Here is a 25,708-nt window from a genome sequence, read left to right as displayed (position 1 = left end):
ACTGTTTCCAACGAGTACGAGATGATTGCTTCACATTTCTGGGCCCCTTGGAATGGTTAGAGACCCCTTGATATCATCCCGGGTCCAAAACTATCCTCTGGACACCTCCTTTCAACGCTGCTGCCAACAACCGCTTAGTTAAAAATTGATCATATGAAGTAGATATTTAACAGAGGCTGGAGTTACCGCTTTCTAGCCGGAATATCCGGTTTTCGGTTAAAATCTTGCCTCCGGTGCATCACTAGCGATCAGCATGTGCTGTACTACATGTTTAATGTTCATATACGATTATCCAAAGCATTATTTTTTATGCATCGTGTATTCCTCTTGTCATCGTCAATTGTGTCACTTGCTGTTGAACAGCAAGTGAGTGAGGTCTGATGAGTTCATTTTCATTGTTTTACAGCTTGTGATTTTGGAGGCAGTACCGAAACCCGTGAAAAGAGTCCTTCTCCTATCCCTTCTCCTTCCGAATCCGCCAAGCCAAAGTTCAATAAATATGGAAAACCTATGAAATCTGTGCGGTGGGCAGAAGAGTCTAGATTAGAGTCCATAAAATATTTTGAAATGGAGGAAGGAGAAAGAGGTAACACCAGCAACTTTACAGCAGCGTTACTAGCTCTCCATGGGGCCTTTGAAATGACATTTACGACTTTTCATTATAGTTTGCTAGGAACAGGTAAGTCTATCGGTATGTTGTACAAATATGCCCCAGAAATTAACTTTTTTATGCAGTGTTTGTGTGAATTCATCATTCGTTTTCCCAAGTGTTCACAGGTTCTTCAGCATCAAGACAACAGTTCCAAGTTTTCGTCGGAACAGATACGTATGTTGTAAACAGTTGTTGGTTTCACGTTATGGGTTTGACAATTGCTTATTTTATCTTTCAGACGCAAATCTGAATTTTTTGTTCATGAGCACTGTGTTCGGTCGAGGTGTATTTATAATTGTATGCCCCGCGAAACATTGTGTGCAATAAAATATATAGAAGGGTTTGAAAAACGGTATTTGAATGAAGTAACAATGCATTGCTTTCCGAAGGATCATGCAGAAAAATGACGCAGACACAGCTTCAGAAGTAATAGATTTTTGAACGGTCGCAAAGCGTTCTATCATACATAAGTTGACATAACATTTGATGTACTCAGCTATACTTCTTTATAACTGGGATAAAACTGTTTACAGCGTAAATTGGATAGAGCCATATTTGTCTGCGTTCGATTCAGCGCTGTGCAAGCACATAGAGTATATTGTGAACAACAACAAAATATTGTTTTTGTGAGAGTATACAAGAAACTGTCATACGTGTTGTATTAAAACGCATTAGCTCAATGACAAATACTAAAGCAGAAGTGTTCTGATAGAATTATGACTCGAAAAAAGCAACAGCCTAACATGTTTTTGTCAGAGGCAACATTTTGCGATCTTGAGAAACTTTCGATGTAAACGGTTTGCTTGACAAATTCTTGTGGAAGAAGATGTGAAACCAAATCGGTGCGGATTGTGATTGTCATAAGAACCGATTGAATTTAATGTACAGTACTTGTGTGAGAGTGATAAGAGCATGTATTCGCGAAGCTATTTGGTTGATCCACTTGGCAATACTAAAGATCCTGACTAATAGAACATTGTGAAGGGCATGTTCGTTCCGTAATTAAATAAACAGTAACTAGGTCAAAACACAATATTTTTTATAAATTTTATTAATGTTGCTACTCGTCTACTGAAAGAATAAGTTTTCTACTTAGAATGGTTGTGGTAGCAAATGACATACCTTAGTGGCAACATTAGTTTCCTAAGCAGACCCTTGAATCAAAGAGTAGAAGAAGAACGAAACTATGCAAGCTTTGTATCCGGTCCAAGTTTTTCCAGTAACATTGCAACCACTTCGCATGTTCAAGATTATCCTCTAAGAGTTTGGTAATTAAAGAATTGCTTGCTTTCTTAGCAAAGGCAGTAGATTCTTAAGCCTGTTTTATTACAATTCGAGCATTTAGAGTGATACATTTTTACATGTCTCCTACGAATCTCAGCCATTGTTTTCAAGAAAAGCGGCCGAAAGTTGGACAACAGTCGCACGTGTGCTTCAAAAAATCAACATCAAACGGAAAAAAAAAACACATCTACGTAAGCATGAAGTACTGTGCTGAACAACCAAGGTCACGCATGTCAGACAGTTGGTGTTTTTCTATGCGTTTCATAGGCTAGAGTGTTTAGGTTGGTAATACTACTTAACTTGCTTTATAGATTATTAAATTTCAGAACAACTTGACGGTTCGAATAAGCTTACAAGAAAAACTACAAGATGCAATGGTGCATCAAAAAAATATTCTTAGCCAAGTAACACTTTAAAACAAAAAAAAAATGGCAGGCTGTCTATGTTTTTGTCACGGTACTACATTGGTAAGCGGTGGGATGTCGCAACGGATAAGGCGTTGGCTTTCCAAATATGCAAACCTGGTTCGAACACCGCTCACCTCTACCCAGGGTGTAATGAATTGGGTGGGCGTAGTTGCTGAAGTGGCCACCCTGCTTTCGACATTGCCGAAGGCTTTGTACAATGAGAACCTTATCCCGATGTTTGAATCAAGCATGGGACCCCCTTTTTACTACATTGGTATGGTATGTTTATTATTTAATACATCTTGTAAGAGCAGGGGTCCGTCGCACCCCTGCACCCTCTACTCTCCGCCTTACATATATGCTCCAAAGTCGTCCTTTGAAAAAAGTTTCGTGGACTGCAGTTTGATTAAAATCACAAACATTTCTGCTAAAAAAACGAAGATCTTCAGAAAAATAGATTTCGTTCTAACCTTCAGAAAAAATGCGTCGACACATTAATTAGTTTACTTTGTTGTAGCAAAGCAAGAGCACAATGCATATTTCTAATACATACCGTAGCTACATTAAATTAAGTCTACTGCATCTTGCGAGTGAATGACAACGAGGTGTTGCAAATTACCCTGGGCAGTCTTCGAGTCAAGTCGCCACCTTCAGCGTATACTCTAACAAGTCATTCGTGTTTAACGCATATGAGCAAACATCAGTTCGTTGAAAACTTTTTCTAGAAGCAATGTAAGTTGCACAGTGCACACATATACTCATTTTTCCATACACAAGGTGCTTTGTCTGCAGTTAGTCAAAAAAAAACATCTACTGTACCTTTGCTTGAGGTTTGTCTCCATCGTGATCAGTATGAAGATACAGTACCGTACATCGATTTGGCTATTGAGTTATGCGAGCTAATCTAAGTATATGTGCCACTGCATTCAGTGAAGGAGTAGCTGCGAAAACAGTGGGCAAGATAAGACCGCCTTTGGTTTGCATCTACATTTGTCAATCACAGCTCTGAACCATCCGTATGACGCCATAATTACTGTGTTGACAGACTGCGGTACTCATGATCAAAAGCCTAAGTTTCAGTGATGGTAAAATTTTAAGCACATTGGCAAGAAGTTTTCCCCTGGAGTGTCACTATGTGTGTACCTTCAGTAGCAATGCACATGCTTACTGCGACTGATGGCAGCGGCGGTTGCTTTCATAAGAGAATGTAGCTCAACGCATTCAACTGTCTCGCCGTTGGACAACATCGCTTCGTGATCTAACGCGTCATGTGAAAGAAGATTGCGATTGGCTTGTTTTGTCACTCCCGAGTGACGTAATGCGTTGCTTTGCTCGGTTGCACTGGCTAAATCAATTGAATAAGGCAGATCCTGATCACAGAAACGTGCGCAGTATTGAGTCGGAATAGCTTAAAATTGTTGCAAATCAACCCGACGTCGGTACCAAACAACATTTTGTGGTTTAGTTGGTCGATATTTAAAAAAAATTTCGTCACTTCTCTACTTAAATTTCTCGGCAATCACATGCGTACGGTAGCCTACTTTGATCACCAGCATTTAGTTGTGTTCTCACGTTTTACGTCTCCGTTGTTAAGGAAACATGTTTAATGTCATTTAAATTCAATTAAAAACCGAAATTCCTAATTTAAATTCAATCAATAAATCATATTTTTTTTTCCTTAAATATTATAGGTAGGCCTAAACGACCATTTGATTTAGCCAGAGCTTCTCAAAACTTTTTTTTATTGTGCGACCCAATTTCAAAAAATAATTTTCTATACAGCCTCTTGGTAGACAGTGTGAACTACCACTGTGGGCCCAATCTTGATTTGATTGGTAACGCTAAAATTACAATTTGCGACATCGTTTGAGATCGCGACCTGTAGTTTACTGGGTTAAACTATGTCTTGTATTAATGTCGTGAGAATACGCCACTGGGTGAATCTCAGATCAAAGGCATAACCAAACGTGGAACTATCCCCTTAAAAAGCGTTATGCTAACGCCGGGATCACTTCTGATCGACTTACATGAAGTAACGGCAATAGGTTAAATGTCTTGCTCTATAAAATTTGTATCTGACTAGTGAATCGCTGTTACTGTGTTGTGAAACGTTTAATTTCATTACCGGTATGTCCATTCATTAAATTCTTAATATTGTGGGCCAATTTGTGTAATCCATAGCGTATGTAAAAGTTGTCGAGTTGGTGAATGACGGTTTCATTACTTTTGCTGCTTCAAATGGGCTGCGTAAGTTAACTCACTACACAATTAAAGTCAACTTCAAACGTTCAGTTCCGGTACTGCTGCAATGCACATCCATTTAGTACCGTATGCCCAGGGTCCACTTAACAGTTTAAGATAGAGGAGTCCAAATTTGATAATGCGAAAGTAGGGTACAGCGAAGCTAAGAGTTCTATTTTTTTAGTGTGACATCTTGGTCAAAACACAGTTTCGACCGTGTCCTTTTAACGTTTTGTCCCAATGGTGGGGTAGTTGTTGAGCTTCAAGAGCAAGTTGTTACAGAAAGATGTCAAACAAAAACAAATAATTTTTTCCATAAGCGGGATGTCGTAAATTGTCATTGACATCAGGCATGAGATTTTGACGGCCGGCGAGCGAAGCTCGACGGCGTGTTTGCCTAAAACGACACCCAGCGGCGGGGAGTGTGGGGGCCTCCCCCAGAAAATTTTGAGAAATTACTTTGAATTTGGTGCATTCTGAGAGCATTTTCAACAAAAATGTGGGTATGAATATTCCTGTAAAATGGTGCAGTCCGGTGGCATAGCAAAAGGATAAGATCATGTTTTTTTCGGAAATAAAGCTAAGTCTCTATGTTGTTGTTGCTAATTCATGCAGTTTCGTTTAAAATTAGGCAAACTTTGTTTTAGAGACATAAAGAGGCTGAAAGCACCGTTCTCAATATCGTGACGTCACACGCGTACCAAAGGGGGGTTGAAACCTCCCAACCCCCCCTCGGCTACGCCACTGATATGAGCCCTAATTGAGTTCATTGCCTTCTGCATAAAAGGAATGGAACAAGTAATGCTAAAATGAAAAAAGGGGAACTTTTATTGCTGCAAAGCCTTTTTTTAGTTTTAAGATAAGATATAGCGATAATGCTCATTATCGAGTAATGATACAAGTGTCCGGTACACAAAGAACAATGGCTCGGAAGGGCATCATAGTCATACTATGTTATAATGGTTATAGGCGAATTCTTTGTAAACAGTTCTTCGTAAAGCAATTCTTCGTAAGCAATTCTTCGTAAAACAATTGTTCGTAAACAGTTGTTGGTGAAATGAAATCCGTAAAAGAATTTTTCGTAAAGCATTTCTTCGTATACATCAAATCTCCATTGCATGCACGAATAAATGCTTTGGGAAGAATTGTTTTACAAAGAATTAACTTTACGAAGAATTGTTTTACGAAAAATTGCTTACGAAGAATTGCTTTACGAAGAACTGTTTACGAAGAAAACGTCGGACACCGTTATAATGATGTAACCTACTGTCATATAGAATTTTATGTCGCGAATATTATTTTAAGGCAAAAATGAAAGATTATTATTAGGCTATAAGCGAATTGCAGAAATTGTTATATTGCAAAATGTGCAGTAGCTTACATGACCTTAAAAGGGCACCCCTGCCCCCCATCCGCAGAAAAATTGAGGGCAGGGGGCATCCGCCCCTCGGCGCCCCAAAGTATTTTCAAGTAAAAGATTAGCCACGGTATCGGTATTACATGTGTTATTAAATACATTGAATTTCTATTTTCTACTAAACATGATTCAAAACAAATGAATGGCTTCAAAACCAGTTTTCTTTATAAAATCTACGTTATGAACTCAACTTGGCCAGACTTTGGGCACAGACGTTTTAGGTCATGCTAAATGGCTCTTTAAACAATTACCTGTAGAGATACGTGCATAGTGTCATCATGACCACCTAAAGATACGGCCTGATTTGTCACATTTTGCATAAATTTCCAGATTTTTCTAACTTTGGACGAACGTTTAAATAAATTTTTATAAAAATTAGATTTTTACGCTTTCTTTATTCTTTTTCCCAGATGACACAATAGGTTTTAACATCCTCACGTGTTGAAAAACAAAGAAAATTGGATTTTGTACATTTTAGTCAGACTGTTAATTTTCAATAACAGTCTGATTTTGCGTTTTTCAACTTACTTTTTCTCATTTACTACTGCTTCCCCAAGGCAACCAAAAAGTTTTTTGTCATTAGGAAACCGCAGAAAGTAAAAACATCTCAAAAAATGTCGGTCAAACACTAGCAGTAGCTGTAATCAAAATCTGCAAAATGTGACAAATCAGGCCGCATCTCCAGGTGGCCATGGTGTCATTCATTGTTCAATATAGGTGCTTGGAAGAAGGAAATCATGAGTTGCGTGGTGCTTGAGATTGATCTATGCTCCATGGCATAGCAGCTAATATAATTAATAAATAAGTGCTTGCACCGGACTCAACAGAATCGATTTAGTTCAGTACGTAATTCAGTAACTTTACAAATAAAATACAGTAAAACTAGAGTGGACCTAGTATTGCATTTTCCAAATTGATAAATAAACATACCAACTTCCTCGCACTGTAAACTATAACAAACGTCGACCGACTGCACAGCATTGCACAATCACAAAAGATTATATACCACCACTTTCGATGTACATGTGCAGCTTTTATGACATAGTAGTCGCTGAAATATTGCTTGAGCCCCATCAACTAGGAAGCGATTTACTTGTGCCTTCTTTTCATCGTCTCTGATTTTTGACGAAGCACTTGAGTTTTGCCGTTGTATAAGAACACTGTTGAGCTGCAGCCAATGTTTTTGCGTCAGAGGCAGGGAATTTAAAAACTTGCTTTTTATTAGCAAACTGAACCGACCCGAATTTAGAAACCAAAGCAGCCCACTTTTATCAAACCAAATTTTGTAGCCTGTACAAGCTACAATGCTCATTTTACAAACCATTAAAAAAAGAATCGTCATGATCATCATGTTCCTCGTAGACTATTGAGGGTTGGAGGCAATTTGCCATTGTTCTTGATCATGAGTTTTTCGTACTTAGATAATTCGGTTTCGTCCATTTAGAGATGTCCAAATCATTCTTGGTCTGTCTTTGTTTCTTTTACCATTTATTTTCCCTTCTCATAATGATCTAACTGCCAGCTTTTATTCCTTATCAATGCGTCGAAAAATCATTTCTGTATATAAATAAATGACTTACAAAATTACATAGGCCACAGGCCTATCCTTGGCGTACTCTCTCCATGCTTGATATTAATTCCATAAGATCTTTTTCAATGCGAATAAATGTTTTTTTATTCTAGTAGCCTACAAAGATTAATATCTTGTGCAAAATATGCTTAGGCCATAGGCTATGTGCATAAATATTATTTTTTTCTTAGTAGCATACATAATTAGTGAAAGACAGCGATCGCCCGACTCGCACACAACCAAAATTCAACCGGCCCTCCGGGAAAGTTCCCGAATTTCCGGTGAGATAGTCCGTCCCTGTTTGCGTATTTACCTTTTGTTGTTATTTTAACAGCACCAGTGGTTGAAAAGTTGCAGATTGATTCTCTTTCGACTCTAGCCCACAACCCGAATCGAACGTCGAAAAACACATTTACAAAAACCGCCATACATACTTGACTACTTATGCAAAATATAGTCTCCTGTGACAACAGCCTACTTGTAGATTTTAAGAAATCTTTCAAGCCTAGTGCTAAAAACAATAGCGTTAACAAGAGGAACCGGTCAGGGGTGATTTTAGTGGCCCGAAATGTTTAATCTTTTCTAGGAGAACTGAAAGAAAACACCGCGTGAGTCGTATTGTGATATAGTACATTTCCACCCATCCTGAACTATTTTTGTCTTGGTGGATAACATCTTTTCTTGATGAAATTTTTTAGCGGTGTTTAGTTGTGGAGGCCAAAATTGTTCTTTTATCAGCCCTGGCTAATCTCTAGGCTACTTATTGTCGAAATAGGTTTATGGTCATCAGAATATTTTCAAAGGACGTGAATTATTTGAGATTTACTGTTGTGAGATTCGCTTAAGCTTAATGTTGTTATTTCAAGAGTTTTTACTTTTCTATGATAAAAAAGAGTTCAATAAAAGAAAGGCATAGCGTACGGCGCAAAGAAAGGCGCAAATTTTTTGTTAGGTTCTACAAATCAAGCTGCTGGTCGCTTTTTGTTTCAAATCCGTATTTCTGCGAATTTGTTTTTATGCTATATTTAGCTATCATATTCTGTATTATAACATTGGGGTTTTTGTTTACTCTTAGATTGCTGTTCTGGGGCATATTTGTATTCAACGTATCGGTAACTTACTCAAGTCAATATAGATTGTAAAATTGTGATGTTTGGAAATTTACGTGATAAAATGTTAACTAGTTTTGTTTGGAGGTTTGATGTAACATGACAATATCGTCCTACTTTGTACATCAGTTTTGCTTCTTAGCTCTTCGATGTAGCGTCAGTTGGAAAATTTTCTTCTTTGCACTAAATATTATCCTTGCAGTGAATGTTACGACGCAAAACTTCAAAGACATGCTTCATCGTGAACGGCTTCAGGAAAGAGAAAAGATTGGAGAGTTCCACCACAAAGGAGATGGAGACTGGGGAAAACTTAAACCAATTGACCTCCCACCGGCTTTAGTGGAAGCTGGATGCAACAGGTAGCTTAATTATTTTTACGTAGGTACGTCCAGGTTGTTGACTATGCAGTATATACTTACGAGCTATGTGCAATGTGCATAGAAATTTTTTAATCTTTAGGTAACACGTCCCATTGCGAAGTAAGTACTTACGTTTTTTGACAATGATACTAGTTTTGATGGGTTGGCGATGCAATTATAATACGGCAAAGCATTTGCATTCTAACAGGGCTGTAGAATCAGGCAAAAATATACGATTATATAAAATTATTTAAAACGATTATACGATTATTTTTCTCAAAAATATACGACTCCGACTCCGGACACGTCAAAATCTTTCCGACCCACAGCCCTCCATATCTATTTGCCACATGCGAATATAAACTTTTGCTGTTGTCAATGAAATTATTTGGCGATACCGGTCTAATAGAGAGAGAATAAATTTAACGAACGTTGTATGTTTGGTTGATACAACGTCAAATTCCCCATCGCATTCAATGAAGCTATTCCAATTGGAGTACACCATGGATTACATTGTTACTGAAGCGAAATACCACAGGGGCGTTTTGCGCCACGAATGTGTCTAGAAATTGAGCCGCAAAACTAGATCTCTCTAAGCATTTTACACACTTTCTGCTTTTGTTCAAAGGATTTGCGATTGTACAGCATAAGAATGCCAAAGAGCTCTCGGAGCTGCTTATACTGTAAAGCGAATTGCCAAACAAAACAAAAAGTGAAACTTACAATAATATATTTAGAAAATTATTTCTTTTGTTGTGGTACACTGGCTCCATAGTGGAAATCTCTTGGTTCTTTTGTTTTTATTAAATCTTCTATCGAAAAGCATGTATAGATTATATAACAGAATAAACGCTTGAAAGGGTATCAAAAACTGAGAAATGCCAAGATCTGATGATATCTGTATTATTTTTGTTTTTAGCTTAGAGAAGGCTATCCAGACGGAACGCGAAAAGAAAGTTTTGCAAGAAATTTTCCTCGACATGGTACCCGATTCACCAGCAGAGCCTGATCCCGAACCATATGAGATGATTTCTCCAAAAATTATTCCTACTGACGACGTGAGTTCTGTCACATATGTTGATGTAATATTCAATATTAAAAAAAATACCACGTATCAGCTCTTTGTTGTCATGATGACGATGACAAGCGGTTGCGCACACTGACGGAGCCCTGTACCACTCGATACGTCATGTCTACGTTACTAGAAATACCATCTCCGCACGTGTTAACAGTTAACCTATTGGTTTACCTTCTAAGACCCCGCTATTAGTTGATGCATCGATGGGTATTGACTTTTCTGCTTCAAACGGGTCAGCAATAAAAGTACGAACTGAACTGGACAACTTGACAATGTTTTTGCAATCGGCGACGTTTTTCAAGTAATCTTGGAATATTTGCGAGTGGTGGCAGCATCCGCCTGTGTAAGCGAGAAACGAAGTTCAAACTCTGCTTGTAAAGACATTCAAAGCAATTGTTTTAAATATAAAGATTTTTAATAGATTAATGATGCGCGGACGTGATTACCATGTTCTATCAAACCTATAAAAACCTGATCGGGCGTGACCAGGAGATTGGAATGCTTGTTGAAATCACAAACTCGAGGCGGTTTACAATGTGCTGACTGCGCAATGCCGAGCATTTTCCATTCCCTTCAGTCGTTCTAACATTGCAAATTCCCTGTAGCCGAATGATCCTGGACCTTTGGATTCTCGATCTCCTTCCCCGTTAGAAGACGACAACACACTATCCATAGCGGAAAGCAACGGAGGAAACTCTCAAAACGATTCAGCCGTTTTAAAAGACAAACTTCGAGAAATTCTTCAAAATGCTACAGGTGGGCGTCTATTTTCTCAGACTGCAATATTTTCATCCATTGTGTTGAATCTTAGCGCATCAACTTGCTACTTCTTTCATCATTTTTTCTCGACCATATATGCTTAACTGCTCGCAGTCATAAGTAGGAGCCTATCAAGCTCTTTTCACTTTGATTTAACGTAATCGTGTTGAAGCGGACAAAGCCAGACATCAAATTCCGTTATTTTTACATTAATTTCAACGTCTGCAAACGTCGTAGTTGCTGTCTGGGAACCAACTAGTGACAATCAACTTTTATGTGCTTTATAAGCCCCTTCTTTTAGATCCCTGACACTATGTTATGGCAAGCATCATTTTTCGATTCGATGGTCAGAAATAAAAATAAATTCATCTGATAATTTTCAATTAACTTTCCTATCAACATTTATTCAATGAAACAGGTTAGCTTTAGATAATAGTGAATGACAATCGTGTTTCTGTTTTAGTTAATTCCGGAGCGAATGGAAGCACTGTTGCCATGGATACGCATCCAGAGGACCGAGACGTTTCATTCCAACCCGCCACTGGAATAAATGGAGAAAATCAAAATATCATGTTTCCGGGCGTTCAACAGCCAATAATGCCTGATGCTGAAGGGTATTATCCCGCTGATCCCAACATGATGATGGCAGGTCCACCCCCCATGCACCCCACAAATGTGATGCCGCAGATGATGCCCAATAATCAATACAGAATGAAGTGGGGTCCTGTTCATAACTCTATGGGTATGAACAGGCCTATCGGTGATGTGCCTGTAAATGCCCCCCCACAACGCATGCGCCCACCTCCGTTTCATCCGCCCCCGTTTAGAGGAAATATGGGTAATTCTTGGAGACCCAGAGATTCTTGGAGGGGACAGCCTCCCCCTCGGCAGGGTAAGATTCCACAAGTGATATCGATCACTTCTACTACTTTCCTGGTGTGTTCTAACGTTTATGCCTGTCTGATTAGAGATTGTGAAGTTTGTTCAATAAAGCTTCTTATGCTTCCTGTTGAGCTCATGCTACAATCCACTTTTCAATTGTTTTGTAATTGCGCGCTAAGGATGCGATCAGAATTTGCCCTCAAAACAAACCTCTCACCATTCATCCATTTTGCATTTTTATGCATTTTGGTTTATCAAGATCGGATCAGGTTCGCAGAGTTCAGGCGAGAAGCAAACAGCTTCAATGAATCCGCGATTTAATTCAACGCTTGTTGTTGATGAAGTCTTGTTTGCTGTCTCCTCTCTGCAGACTTTTCCTGCCAGTTTAAGTTTTTGCGCCGTTTCGGCTAAGGCACTAGGCAATGAGCAAATCTTCAATAAAATCCGCGCGGCTGCATGAAGAAGGAGGTTGCGCTTTCTGGGTGTTAGGGATAGTTTTGTCTGTGGTGTTATAACCTACGACAATCATCTAAACACCTTGTGTTCCTCGTTCAGGTTAACCTGTAGGGCTGTGCCGGACCCCAAGTGCCATTGGATGGTCAATATTAACGGCCGGTTTTTTGGTTACATTTCAGCACTTCAATCAATCATATTTGCCATGTCATTATTTTTACAAAAGTGTGAGTTGTTGCATACACACTTGAAATGTATCGCTTATCATCTTGATAAAGAAATTGACACATCACAATAGGCGGTCAGATGGTGCGACGATATCGCTGTATCTTCTCTAGTTGAAGGCATTGGTGCGTCTAGGAATGTTTGAAACTGCAGAATGAGAATGTCTTCCTAGTCAGTTTTACTAAAATTGAGATTTCACCAAACTCTTATAAGGATTATGCTGAATTGAGAATTCGTGATATTTTTTTCAACAAATCTTACACATAGTCAGGAACGTAAACTGGTTGAGACAAGGTCTTTTCTATAAATTGGAAAGGAAGTCCATACGAGTACGAAGAAAAGTGTGGATAACGATTTCTTCACGCCTTGGACAAAGGGAAAGACTTGAAGTTTCGACAACTACTCTTATTATTGCATAACTAATATAAAAAACAAAACAAAAAAAACTAAGATTGCAAGTCAATGAAAACTGAATTCGAAATTTATGATTTCCCTTGTAGTAGCTTTCCAAACCCAACCAGGCATATTTCAGTTGCAATGAAGTAAACAAGCTAATTTGATTAAAACCAGGACTTCGTTGTGCAAAAGACTGAACCAAAATTTTTGTTATCGAATAGTCGGGTAGAATTTTGTAGGTTAACAACGTAACAAAAACAAATTTTTCAAATTGCCTTTTCATGCTATTTTAGAAAGTTTGAATATTTATTGTTTCCAAATGCGTCGAACTAAGTCGACTAAAACTGATAGTTTAGTGTGCAGCTATGAAAGTAACTCCCGATATTTTCGTTCGATTGTGAACCGCGTCTGATTTTAAGTTTTTGTGTCATCATTTGTGCGGTTTACTTTTAAAGGCAGCTCACATTTTTCTAAAAACAGCTTTGTTACACTGAGTGGGCTACGTATCACAAATGCAAGGACCATGACACTTTAAATGTCTAAAAAGATAAACCGTTGTCCAAGCAACCCGCCTGCACACACGGTGCGTCAAGCGCATTGGCGTGTTCTGCCATATAAATACAACTAAACGCAGTTTGGATTGATAGCGCTTTTGCAGCGAAGACGGCCTGCAAAAACACGCTACTTTCAGACTTAAATCTATGTTTATAACTAATTTGCATTCACCAGTTTAGTATCACATTCTGCAATTACACGACCATCTAATTAACGTTTATTGCGTAAAAAAAAATTTTTTTTGCAGCCTTAACTTAAAATTTTTTTTTTATTTTGATTCAATCAATCATAGAAACTCACGACACCTTTGAATTCTGTAAATTTTAGATACTGTACTTGGAAATGGAATTATAACGTAAAAACGAAAGCGTGAGTTTTTTCACAAATAGTAGGCCTACCTCTACAATAAAACTTTCAGATAGATAATTTGCCACCATTTTTTTGTAGGCTACAATTTTCGTTACAGCGCTTGTCATGATGACTGTTCATTATCCGTTTAACCGATGACCGAACTACAAGTATTCGGGTAACAAGCGTTGTTATCTAAAGTACCGGTTACGCTAGTGGTGGCCCAAGAAGAGGTCGATGAAAAGTGATGCTCTTCAAGTCTGAGGTTTATTCGTTACGTTCAGGTTAATATGAAATAATGAAGCAAAATTTTTCAATATTGCAATTTACACATTAAAAAACTGCATAGCCTACAGCAGTAGCCAGTGACGAAATGCAAACTTTGGCAGTCGCTGAGGAATTAACTTTCGCTCGAACGTTGCGACAACGTTGCATCGTGATACTACCACAAAAAAGTCGATGCATGAATCCAGTAGAAATAAAAACGTCACATTTACACCAAAATTATATCTGGGATAGCAAATGGGTCGTTCTTATATTGAATCAACGTCTGCAAACGCTCAGTCAATTTAGAAAACAACTGAATTGCAGCCCGATATATATTATATAGCTGTCTTTTAGACATTTAACGTGCGCTATGTTCTTCTGGTGAAAGGTACACTAAGCTTGAAAAAAAAAATCGATTATTGCCTTTAGATACATCGTAGTACCGGTAATTAACTTTCAACAACTTTTTTTGGGGCATCTGTTGTCTGCAACTCTTTCCAAATTTGCTCTAAATTTTTGATTATTGTCTATCAGCTTATTAATACGCAACAAGTTCAACAACAAACTTCACAATTTATTACGGTATTCTTAACAAAGCTAGTTTTCAAAGTTAAATTTTACTTCTGACAAAATTAGATATGATTTAATTTTGATCAGAAACGTTTCATCTGTTGAGACTTTGTTTTCATTCAAAAGATAAAGCACAGAAGTGTTGCGCAAGTAGGTGATAGGCTTGCTCGAAGCGAAAAAGAGTTAATTAAAAGTTGTTTGTTTTAGGTTTTCGTGGTCGCTGGAGCGGATATTAAAAATACGTCACTAAAAGATGTTCATGCAGTCTCTGGCATTCCCGACTCTCTTAACATTCAAGACTACGTTGCACTGCTATGAAACGACAAAAGTGTTTCGCCTTCAAAGCAAGCAGTTTAGAATGAGTTCATACGAAGAAGTGGTTTAAAAAATTGATAAAAATCTGCTTTTGACGCATCAAGGAGTGACTGGATTTAAACTGACAAGTAACACCGGGTGGACTTCTATTTGGTTCCTCAGCAATGGTTGCAAGATGCTCGTTCCATAATTAGTTTTGGAGCTGCTGCAGTTGTCCGCCGTGACACACTGAGCGTTTCTAGCTCATGAATTAGACACTCAATGTTCAATTTTTAAGCCAGATGATTCTCGCGTCGTTTCGGATGGCTGCTCCCAAAATTGTACAACTGGTTATATTTTCTTTAAATTTGACTTTCGTATGTTTTGACTCTCGTAAAACGTGTAATTTTACCGATTTTGTTTATGTCTTGGAGATCTAACTTTTGTTGGTGCTTCCATCTCGACATTCGATGGTCACTGTGATGCTGCCTCGTCAGTTTTGTGTTCGCATTTTTGAGATATCCTGTTTTCAATGCTCTTTTGCGAGAATGTGTTGCTTATTGCCTTAGTTGTTGCCGATGTTATTTGTTGCGCCATGACAAGAGGTGCGGCGATGGCCAATCAGTGTTGGCATCACTGCGTTGAGCAAGACAGTCTTACCTGTGCGGTTACGTTGTTTTTCTGCTTTCTTTTAAATTATAAAAAAGTACTTTGGTTTTTGTCTGCTGAAGACAAGCTTCTTAAAAACTCTAAATTAGCATGAATAGCAGTCATGAACAAGTGGAGAGGTGAATTAAAAAGAAAGCTTAGCGTTACAGTTGACGCTGCGTGTGACGCGTTCTACTACACTAAATAGCCTGCAGTTTCAGAAGCAAAATGTTTAACCAATATTGTTCAAATCAGTATTTTTTTTGAAAAGCCAAGAAAAAAAGTTAAAACTAATACGCCTGCTTAAAATAATATCACATTTTTGCAGGCAGTCTAACGTAAATATAAATGCTTGGCTTATCCCCTTGTAGGGTCGAAGGCCAAATTCAACACAAACTCTGTTTCTCGATAGCCGATTGTAGCATGAATTCACAGCGATAGACACCAGTGTTTCGCTCATGAGGCTGGGCTCGTCAGTATCGCACCACCTGATTCATGCCACAACAGCTCTGCACCACCGTTTTACAAGTCAATTGTATTCTTACCTTGTCTGAGCGATTTTAGTTTTTCGCTTTCGCTGACAATAAGTAGATATATTTGGAAAAATATTCAAAGTAGTGTGACGTCCGCATGGAGTCGTAACAAGGTTATTAGTCACGTGAAAACTAAGATTTTGGACTAATTTAGCTTAAGCACTGGTTGAGTAGGAGACTGCTGTTTATTTTCGTTGATGAACCAAGCTGCTCTGAAATTTGTTTCCGTAGGGAATCCCAGGCCTTTTGTGGGGAAATCTCGTGTTATAAAACGGTTTTCTGACTCGCAGGGAAGTAAAAGACATTAATTGTTTTAAAAAACCAAGGTCAAGTACATCAGCGATAAAAAAGCACGAAAAGCTTACGTAACAGATTAACATCATTTTTTACAAAATAGTTTAACCTTATGTAAAAAATCGTAGTTTGCATCTATTTCTCAAGTAGAGCTTTGATCGGTTCATAAAGCGTGTTTGCAAGGACACCACACTTTGCAACGCCGACGACGTAAGCGATAGTCCAATATTATTTTTTAAGCACTTGCTTGGCTGATGGAAAATCGCATTTGCAGGTATTTTTCGGGGTTGTGTTAAAATCAGGCCTGAAACTTTTGAGTATTTTTTTCTTGTAGAATCACCGTAACAATTCTTCGCATACGAATAACAGCGGGTAAACACCAATTCTGTCAATCGAAAATCAGATACGCTTTCATCTTGGTGACGATGTTGTCGATACGACTCTCACTGTAATAAGGAAGATTTTCGCAAATACGAAGTTTCTTTTAGCAGAGGGAGTTCTCAAGATATTGTTCCCCATTATTCAGCAACATCACCCACCGCTACAACCATTGTTTGTGTGCACTGATTTCATTTTACTTCGTAATTCCTGTTTTGAAAATGTGATTATACGTCAACGTCAAGTTTCTGCTTGATCTGATACGAAACTTGTTATTTTTACCCTTAATTTTTTCGTACATTGTTTTCAAACCTTGATGCTTTATATGTAATCTGGCCAACTATTTAAGCAGACAGAGTACCGGTTTTAAGTCTATGGATATGGGTTCAACCATGGTTCAACACCTCATACGGCCATACCAAACATCGTAAAAATGACATTAAGCGTCATTCCTGTTCAGTCAGCTTTGAAGGAATGGTTTTAGGAAATAAAGTGTTTGATCAAATTTTCTGAAATGTGAAGTGCTGGGAACAGCGCCTTTTTTTGTAAATGTTGTGTTGTTATTATTTTCGGTTTTATTTCATTGTGGTTTTGTCTCCTAATGTTAAAACTTTTGTGCGGTGAAAGTAGTTACGTCCTTCCTTGAGGAAAATTTGTTGGCTTATTTTTGGCCAGCAACCCTCCTTTTTTTGTTTTGAGGGAACCTTGTATTAGCCTACATTTATGAGTTGAAATTTCTTAACAAAACCTTTCAGAATCTCAATGATCACCGCAAACAGTACATGGCACTGAGCAATGTGCTATAGGATTTCCAGAGGTTCATTTAAAAAAAGCCCCAGCTCATGCAAAAAGTAACCCAATCTGCACCAACAGTGCCCAACACGATTTTTGGCGCCACAAAGCCTTTAAAAGTAACCCAACCTGGCATCCCTACTGTGCAGCCGTATAGGAGGTTCCCTGTAAACATGGTTTCGTTTTTTCAATATATTGTATTGTACATGATTGCTTATTTCGAGTGCCGTTTTTGCTTTAATAAATATAAAATACTTCTTGTATGTAGCGTGGTAGGCCTCAAGAAGAATGTATCAATGAACTACTGTATGACGTCCGTGCTCTTGGTCGATGCTTCGCGACCTGCACGAGCCGCATTTTTCACATTGCAAGAGCAACCTTCGTTTCGGAGGTGGTACATGATGATTATGAAATCTGATAAATGAAAACTCGTTAATGGAGTGTGATGATAAAAAGTAACTTCCTTCCTCATCGACATTGGAATGGGCATGAATATGAGTTGAAGGAAATCGCGCGGAGTGATTCATGGAGTGACCGAGAGTTGAAACCGACTGATCGGATAAAGAAGATCTCAAATATTGGTCACTCTTTCAAATTAAGTTAAACTAGAGGTTTTCAAATGTAACTTACGTCACGACACTCTGGTGCAGGGCTACTCAACTGGCGGACCGCGGTCCGAATCCGGACCTTCTGGGTGTTAAAGGTGGACCTCGGGCTTCTGGAAGAATAACATCATTGCCACATTTTAGGGCCTCTTTAAACAGGTTTCCATTAGGAAAAAGCAATTTTTGGGATTATCCACGGAGCTGAGGGCTTCTCCCCCCGACCTCCCAACGCTTTGCCGTCTTCTCTGATGTGCGATCCACACAGCTACACTACACAGAAACACAATACATTTTTTTCCTTTTTTATTTCTTTGTTTGTGTCAGACAAAAATCCAAGTCGTGTTACTTCATCATGATGATGATCAAGTCGTGTTACATACTACCTGAAAAATGTTTCGGTGCTCGTAGGCTACTGGTTGTTTAATTTTCGCGGTTGCATATGAAATATTCACCGGACCGCAAAAATATTCAACTTGTCAAAATGGACCTTTGCTAACATTAGTTGAGTAGCCCTGCTCTGGTGGGTCGTTTCAATTTTGCAAGGGCGTCGCTTAATGACTCCGTTTCGTATCTTAACGCAATTGTGGTAAAAAAATGCTTAGGCCTACATATGCTATTATCTCGTGACATGTGCATTCAAACATTTTTCTCGCAAAACTGCAGCAATTCTTGATTATGTTGTAAAAATTACATTACGCAATTCTAATTTACTTTGCCGCGAAACAAATGAAGGCTGAGGCACAAACAAATAAACTTACTATACTTCTTTGTTACTCCAAGGTTCAAAGGCTCTGGTTAGTTAGTTGATTTTGAATCTTTATCCTCGGAGTGATAAAGCCTAGGTAGGTTTTTCCTGGTAGTTTTGCCTTTTGCGTGGCCTACTTGCTGAGGCTTTTGACGCAGGGCCGGTTACCAAGATTGGCAGAGAAACTCAATAATGAGAAGCTCACTAATGTTGGTGTGACGAGGCAGTTCCTATAAAATACGAAACAAATTGTTCTGCGTATAAGGGCTTGTTTGGCTAATTTGAATTGATTTCATGCTGATTGCAAACTGTGGAGTGGTTTTACAAACTCTGTGATTTATTAATTTTAAAGCTTTGGTAGAGTTTGCATTGTTGAACCATACACAAACAAAAAAAGTACTAACTTTAGCGGGTTTAACATGTTGTACAGTATTACACAGAGATATAGGCTAACATAATTTGAAAAAAAATCAACTCAAACGTTTTCGACAAGTAGCCTAGGCCTACGTGTGTCCTCGTCAGGAATTACTTAAATCTGCTGTATAGCCTACTGCAGTAGGCTACATAAAACGAAAATTGTAAGATAGCCTAAATCTGACTATGCACTATAACTGTAACGCCATTTAGGACTGAGTTTTCCTTACAATTTTCATTTTATGTAGGCTATATTCAGTGGCGTAGCTAGGGGGGGAGGCGGGAGGGGCGGACCGCCCTGGGCGGCACATCTGGGGGCGGCACTTTCAGACAGGACGTTTTTTTGTTTTTTTTGATAATGCAAAAGTACACGAAAAATAAAAGCAAACAGAATGGCAACGTTCAAAACATAGAATAATTCCACGTTAAGTCAATACTCTCCATTGAGCGTGATCTTGCAGATTCGATTAATTTTGATTTGGTAATTGACGACTTTGCAGCCAGAGCAGAAAACTTAACTTTTGAAGTGACTCATGCACAATCTCACTTATGTTACAGTAACTGCTTTAAAATGTAGAACAGTTACATTTGCAACATACTATTTGATTCCGAAGTTGAACCCTTTGTTGAAAATATAATATAATTTGTATAAATTTATATCGTTTTCCAAGACATCTGGCTATTAACACCCCCCAGGACTTGTTTTAGACACACAGAAAGACACCAATAAATTTTGCAAATCGTAAATCGCGCAAAGTTTACGCAATTTACGCTTCTTTTAACTAATTTGTGAAAGCAATTTCAGAATCGCTAACTCTGTTGGGTTTTTGTGTAGTCTTTGTGTAGCTCAGTTTTTTGTGTTCTTTAATTTTAGCCGCAGTTTTTGCCAGTTCATGTGACACCTTTAATAGCTATTATTAGATTTTTATTAGACACCTTTAATAGACACCTGAAACAGCTACCTTTAATAAGTTAATAGCTGTTTATCTGCTAATAAATTTCATACAAATATTACCCTGAAAGTGTTTCCAGAAAGCGCTATAATCCATTATTTAAGTGTAATTTTGCAAAAAAATTTTGGGGGAGCATGCCCCCGGACCCCCCTAGAATGCGCGTACCTTAGGCACGCTCTAACCCTCCACCAGCTTTATTGCTTCCCTTGCTTAACCCACCAGGATACGCCACTGCACATCAGCTGGCGATGTCTTGAATCAAACACTTTCTCGTTCTCTTCAATTCATCAAATGTTTGGCCCCCCAATTTTTTTTTTGGCTACGCCACTGTAGCCTACGTTCGTCTGACTTCACACCTCAAATTGAAAAAAGCACGTTGCGTGTTGCAGTGCTGATAAAAAAACGTATTTCATTTTCACATACTTTTTCTTGAAGGGGCGGCAAAATCTGAATCCGCCCCGGCGGCACATTCCCTAGCTACGCCACTGGCTATATTGCAGATTTGTGTAATTCCTGATGAAGACACACGTAGTCTACACGTGTCGAAAACGTTTGAGTTGATTTTTTTTAAAACTATGTTATATTTCTGTGTAATACAACATGTTAAACCGGCTAAGGTTACTTTGTTTTGTTTGTCTACGATTAATGTTATTTAGAAAACGAAACAAAATTTTCAAATATGCTGTGTCTTGTTTGAAAACAGTCAGTAGGCACTAGGCTAAATCCCAAAACAAACACTTTTTAAACAAGCCTACATATTTGTTTTCTTAACGCTTTCTGGCATATAGGCTAAACAAGCTACGATTTTCATGCATCAGTAGCCTATTTTATATTTTTTTCAAAGGTATCATCATCATCGTCATGATTATCATGATGAAGATGATGATGATGATCATGACGATGATGATGCCCTTCAAAAAAATTCAAATTTCTACTATCTCGAAATGAAAGAAGACAAAAGAATTTTCCGTCAAAATGAAACAAATTTTTTTTTTGTCAAACGCTTCAAGGTAGCCTTCTGTAAAACTAAAGTTGCTCGTGTTAGCAAGCTGTCCTAACAAACGGTGAGAATTGTTGTCTAAACCGAGCCCCATCTCTTAACTTCAACTTCTTGAAATTTTCTTTTAGTTTAAAAAAGAAACCAGAAAATATGAGCACTAATGTGGGTTGAATTGAGAAGGTAACGACTAGAACATCACACAACTAAGGCGAAAGAGAAAATTGAAAAAAGATAACTAATCGGGAAAAAATGATGGTTTGCAAAAGAGAGTTTTTTGGCGCTAAAAGTAACTACTACCCTAACCTTAACCCAATTTTCTCTTTCGCCTGAGTTGTGTGATGTTCTAGTCGTTACCAATAGAGAAGTCCAGTTGTAAAATCATTCAAGCATAGGTGACAAGTGTATTGCTCAATCTTAAAAAAATGTTTTTACAAAGCAAAAATAGTTTTATTGGCTGTATTAAAATCAACTTTGTTAGTGTTGTTTTTATACAGCCAACAATTATTGCAAAGGTTAGTGTGAGATCTTGATTAGGTTAGTGTGAGATCAAAGGTTAGTGTGAGGTTCAGTCTGGGCAGCCCATTTGCACAACAACATTTTACAAAATTTAGACTGAGTTGAATTTCCCACATTAGTTCAGAATAATCATCATCATCAAGCAATTTTGATTATACAGGCCATGAATTAATCCTCATGTCGAGGGTGTGGCCTGTCTGTCTGTCGAGAAAGAAGTCTTCCCCTCCACACCTCGCGATTTATTGGGTTGGCAGAGTCCAAGTTCAGGGCTACAAGGTCACGTTTTACAAGTTCTTCCCGAGAAAGTTTTGGTCTACCTTGACTCCGCTGTGCTGTGATGTTGACACATCTGACCTGTGAGATCCAGTTTGAGCTGCGCTCAACGTGATCAAGCCATCTCAGTCTGCCTAATTGGAGGACTTCACTGATGTCTTTTATTTTGAGCTTTGATAGAAGAGTCTCAAACTGGATGTTGTCTTCAGGCTTGACTAGGCAGGTCCATCTTACCATCGCTCTGTCATTACGTTGTAGGCGCTTGACGGTGCTTGCTAAAGTAGCCCACGTTTCAGAGCCATAGAGCATGACACTCCTTACACAACTGGAGTAAACTTTTGTCTGCAACTCTCTGGTAATTTAATATAATTTAATAATAGTAATTTAAATTAATGCACTATTTGTTATAATGGTAACATACGGTCAGTGCCGGTCCTAGGGTATTTTGGGCCCTGTGCAGAATGTGCTTTGCGGGCCCTAATGACAATGATCCAATTCAGTAGCGTAGCTAAGTATTTTGAAAGGGGAGGGGGGTTTAACGGCCAGCGGGCGAAGCCTGACGGCGTGTTCGCCGAAGGCGACACCCAGCGGAGTGGGGTCTGGGGAACCTCCTCCAGAAAATTTTGAAAAATTACTTTGAATATGATGCATTCTGAGCGGATGTTCAACAAAAATTTGGGTATGAATATTAACTGTAAAATGGTGCTGTCCGGTGGCTTAGAAAAAGGATAAGATCATGTTTTCTTTGGCATTTTTCGGAAATAAAGCTAAGTCACCATATTTTCTTGTTGTTAATTCCTAAAGCCGCAACTGACTTCAAGGATACCGGTACTTGCTTGTGAATCGAATTTTTTCCATTGGAAAAGACAAAAATTAGCCTACTGCATTTTCTGAGTAAATTGCGGGCCCCCTAATTTGCGGGCCCTGTGCGATCGCACGGTTTGCACACCCCAAAGACCGGCACTGCATACGGTAGGCTACCGTAGATATATTTAAACATTTTCTTTTTCCACCTTCCCTTTAACTACGAAGAAAACTTACCTTCATTAGGCTACGGTACTTCTGAACTCGAAATTTTTTTGATGTGATGAGGTTCTGTGACGCATCGTATGGATTCCAAAGACATCAGTGCGACACCGCTATAGTAGCCGAAGCGTTTTTTTCAAACATTTTCAGACTGGGCTGCCCAATTGGGTAGGAACTTGAGCGTGTGAACAAATATAACTGGGGCCAAATATTGCTCCTTTGGTACCCAAAAGGGCACCAGTTGTCATTTCTGGCTTGGAAGTGAACCATTGTTCCGACGACTTGATTGCCCTTGTGCTGATGTTGGGTTTGCGTTGTTTCTCTGATCTCAGTGACATGGCCTGCCTGCGGACCCAGAGGTTTCACTCTTGATTGTCACTTTTGTCGCGTGCCGGGAGGGATTGTGTGTGCAGAAGCCACTTACTTTTGTGTTAAATTCGGTAGGATAGCCTATTGGCAAAACAAGCGAGAAAGAGATGCCAGGACGCCTTCACAATAGCCTATGTGTGTAGCCTAGCCTAGCCTACTATGGATTTAAGTCTAATCGTTGTGAAGTTTACAACTGTGTAGCCTACTAAAAGACAGATTTTTATCCCCACTACAGACTCAATACATCAAGAAGGAGGAATTGTAGGCAAGCATTAAGCTCCTACTTTTGTAACCAACCGTGAAAAACGAAAAGACCAGCAGCAAAGTGTTGCTTGTGATCTTTTGCAACTCCAGGCTAAATAGAAAGTTGTATGTCAAAAGTGCTTTTTATCTTTTAAAGTAAGTTACTGTGCAAGCCATTTTAATCAAATTAAACATCGTGGGGTAACCCATGCTCAGGGGCGCCGGAACGGTTTTTGACGGGGGGGGGGGGGGGGCTGGGGGCAGGATTATGAAAAAAGCGCACTTTTGTTGCACAAAAGCCAATTTTTTTTTTAATTTTAAGACCTAATGCTCATCCATCAGCTCATCATCGAATAATGATACAAGTGTCCGGTATACAAAGAACAATGGCACGGAAGGGCATCATGCTATGTTATAATGATGTAGGCTAGGCTAACCTACTGTGATACAGAATTTGTGTCGTGAATATTATTTTAAGGCAGAAATGAAAAATTATAATTAGGCTATAAAAAGCGAATAGCTGAAATTGTTATATCGTATTGCAAAATGTGCAGTAGCTTACATGACCTTAATAGGGCACCATTGCCCCCCCATCCACAGAAAATTGAGGACAGGGGGAGCATCCGCCCCCCGCTTCCGGCGCCCCTGCCTATGCTTGTGTCGCATCTATGACTTACTAGTTACTACATAGGTTGTAGCCTACCTTTATGCTTTGTGTTACCTGTTGTGTTGTTGCATATATTATTTGAATTCAGTTTAAATTAGTTTTCAGATGCTCGACAAGAGATGAAAGATGATTGTGTCGCCGATGACATTCAAATTGTTCTCTTATTTATTTTCACGAAGAACTTTGGTTGGTTCGTCAGTTTGGTTTAGTGTGGGAAACTTACTTTCGCGCCAAATCTATCACTTGGGGGGGACATGGCAGCTAGAAAACAAGATCATATGCAGTGTTGTCAGATTAACAAAATTATCTCACTTTGAAAGATTAAAGATCTGTGTTGAAATTATGCATGTTTTGCTTCCAATATTGTTATTTTTCACCTTAAAAAAAGGTAAAGACATGTTTTAGAGAAATTTTTTTTTGGGTTAAATATACAGAATTTATAAACTGAGTGGCTTTTGTATTCGGTTGAGGTAATTTACTCTACGAAGCCTACGGAAATTTTGAATCAGTTTCAAAGCAATTCATTGAGTGGCATCTGGCAACACCAATTAGAAATAATCACAGCACCAAGCCACCAAGAGCATAAATTACCGGTAAAACATTGTGTTTCTCGGCAGGCCAGGCGAGTGTAGCACGAATTCAGCGATAGACACGTGTTTCGCACATGAGTCTGGGCTCATCCGTATCGCACCACTAATTCATGCCACATAGTTCTCAACCGCTGCTTTTGTCAGTCAATCTCGACTGCCCAGAAACACATGTTTTTGGGAAAAGTCTTAATGGCTAGTCAAGTGTGGAGGCTACACTGGTATTGTTAGCGAAACACATGCTCACTGACTGTGCTATAGTAAGTAGTCAGGTAGTGCTGACGCCAGGAAGATCGCTTCTTCTCAACTCGGCATAACATTTGGTACAGGTCAAGCTGCCAGTTGGTTGACCTGACCCAGCTACACAGAACTGCAGCTAAACACACTGCATGGCGTGCTTAGACGACTGAGCCGAGGTGACTGACAAGTGATGACTCCTAGTCCTGGTTGTGATGTCTAATCATGTAGGACATGTAAGAGTGGCAAAGGGTATAGCATGTTGAGATGTAACTGACAAGTGATGACTCCTAGTCCTGGTTGGGATGTCTAATTATGTAGGAATGGCAAAGGGTAGGCCTATAGCATATTGAGATGTAGGATTACTGCAATTTCAATTAGTCATTCAAAGTTTTGATAAGTTAACGTCTTGAAGCAAAAGTTCTTTAAACTTTTGAAATTGCGTTGTTAATCCAGTGAAATGATTGCTGTTTGGTTATTGAGTAGGCTAGCCTATTAGCTTAAAAAATATTCTCATTAAAGCTTACTGCAATCAGTTATGTTCAGGTCTACAGTTAATGTT

The 25,708-nt window shown here is 38.8% G+C and overlaps 1 protein-coding gene across 1 annotated transcript in view; it reads left to right on the top strand.

The window, feature by feature from the left end:
* Positions 1-15,580, top strand: part of LOC145764552 (serine/threonine-protein phosphatase 1 regulatory subunit 10-like) — a 38,050-nt gene extending 22,470 nt beyond the window's left edge. Inside the window, exons 8-13 of the mRNA XM_082576174.1 lie at positions 407-586; positions 8,883-9,039; positions 9,959-10,097; positions 10,723-10,873; positions 11,340-11,768; positions 14,780-15,580. Coding sequence (XP_082432300.1) covers positions 407-586; positions 8,883-9,039; positions 9,959-10,097; positions 10,723-10,873; positions 11,340-11,768; positions 14,780-14,808 — 1,085 coding nt within the window. The 3' untranslated portion in view covers positions 14,809-15,580. The remainder of the gene's footprint in view (positions 1-406; positions 587-8,882; positions 9,040-9,958; positions 10,098-10,722; positions 10,874-11,339; positions 11,769-14,779) is intronic.
* The last annotated feature ends 10,128 nt before the right edge of the window (positions 15,581-25,708 follow it).

The sequence above is a fragment of the Aplidium turbinatum genome, chromosome 2 (genome assembly GCF_918807975.1).
Source record: "Aplidium turbinatum chromosome 2, kaAplTurb1.1, whole genome shotgun sequence".
Lineage (NCBI taxonomy): Eukaryota > Metazoa > Chordata > Ascidiacea > Aplousobranchia > Polyclinidae > Aplidium > Aplidium turbinatum.
The sequence above is the reverse complement of the archived record's forward strand: the minus strand, read 5'-3'. Positions and strand labels throughout refer to the sequence as shown.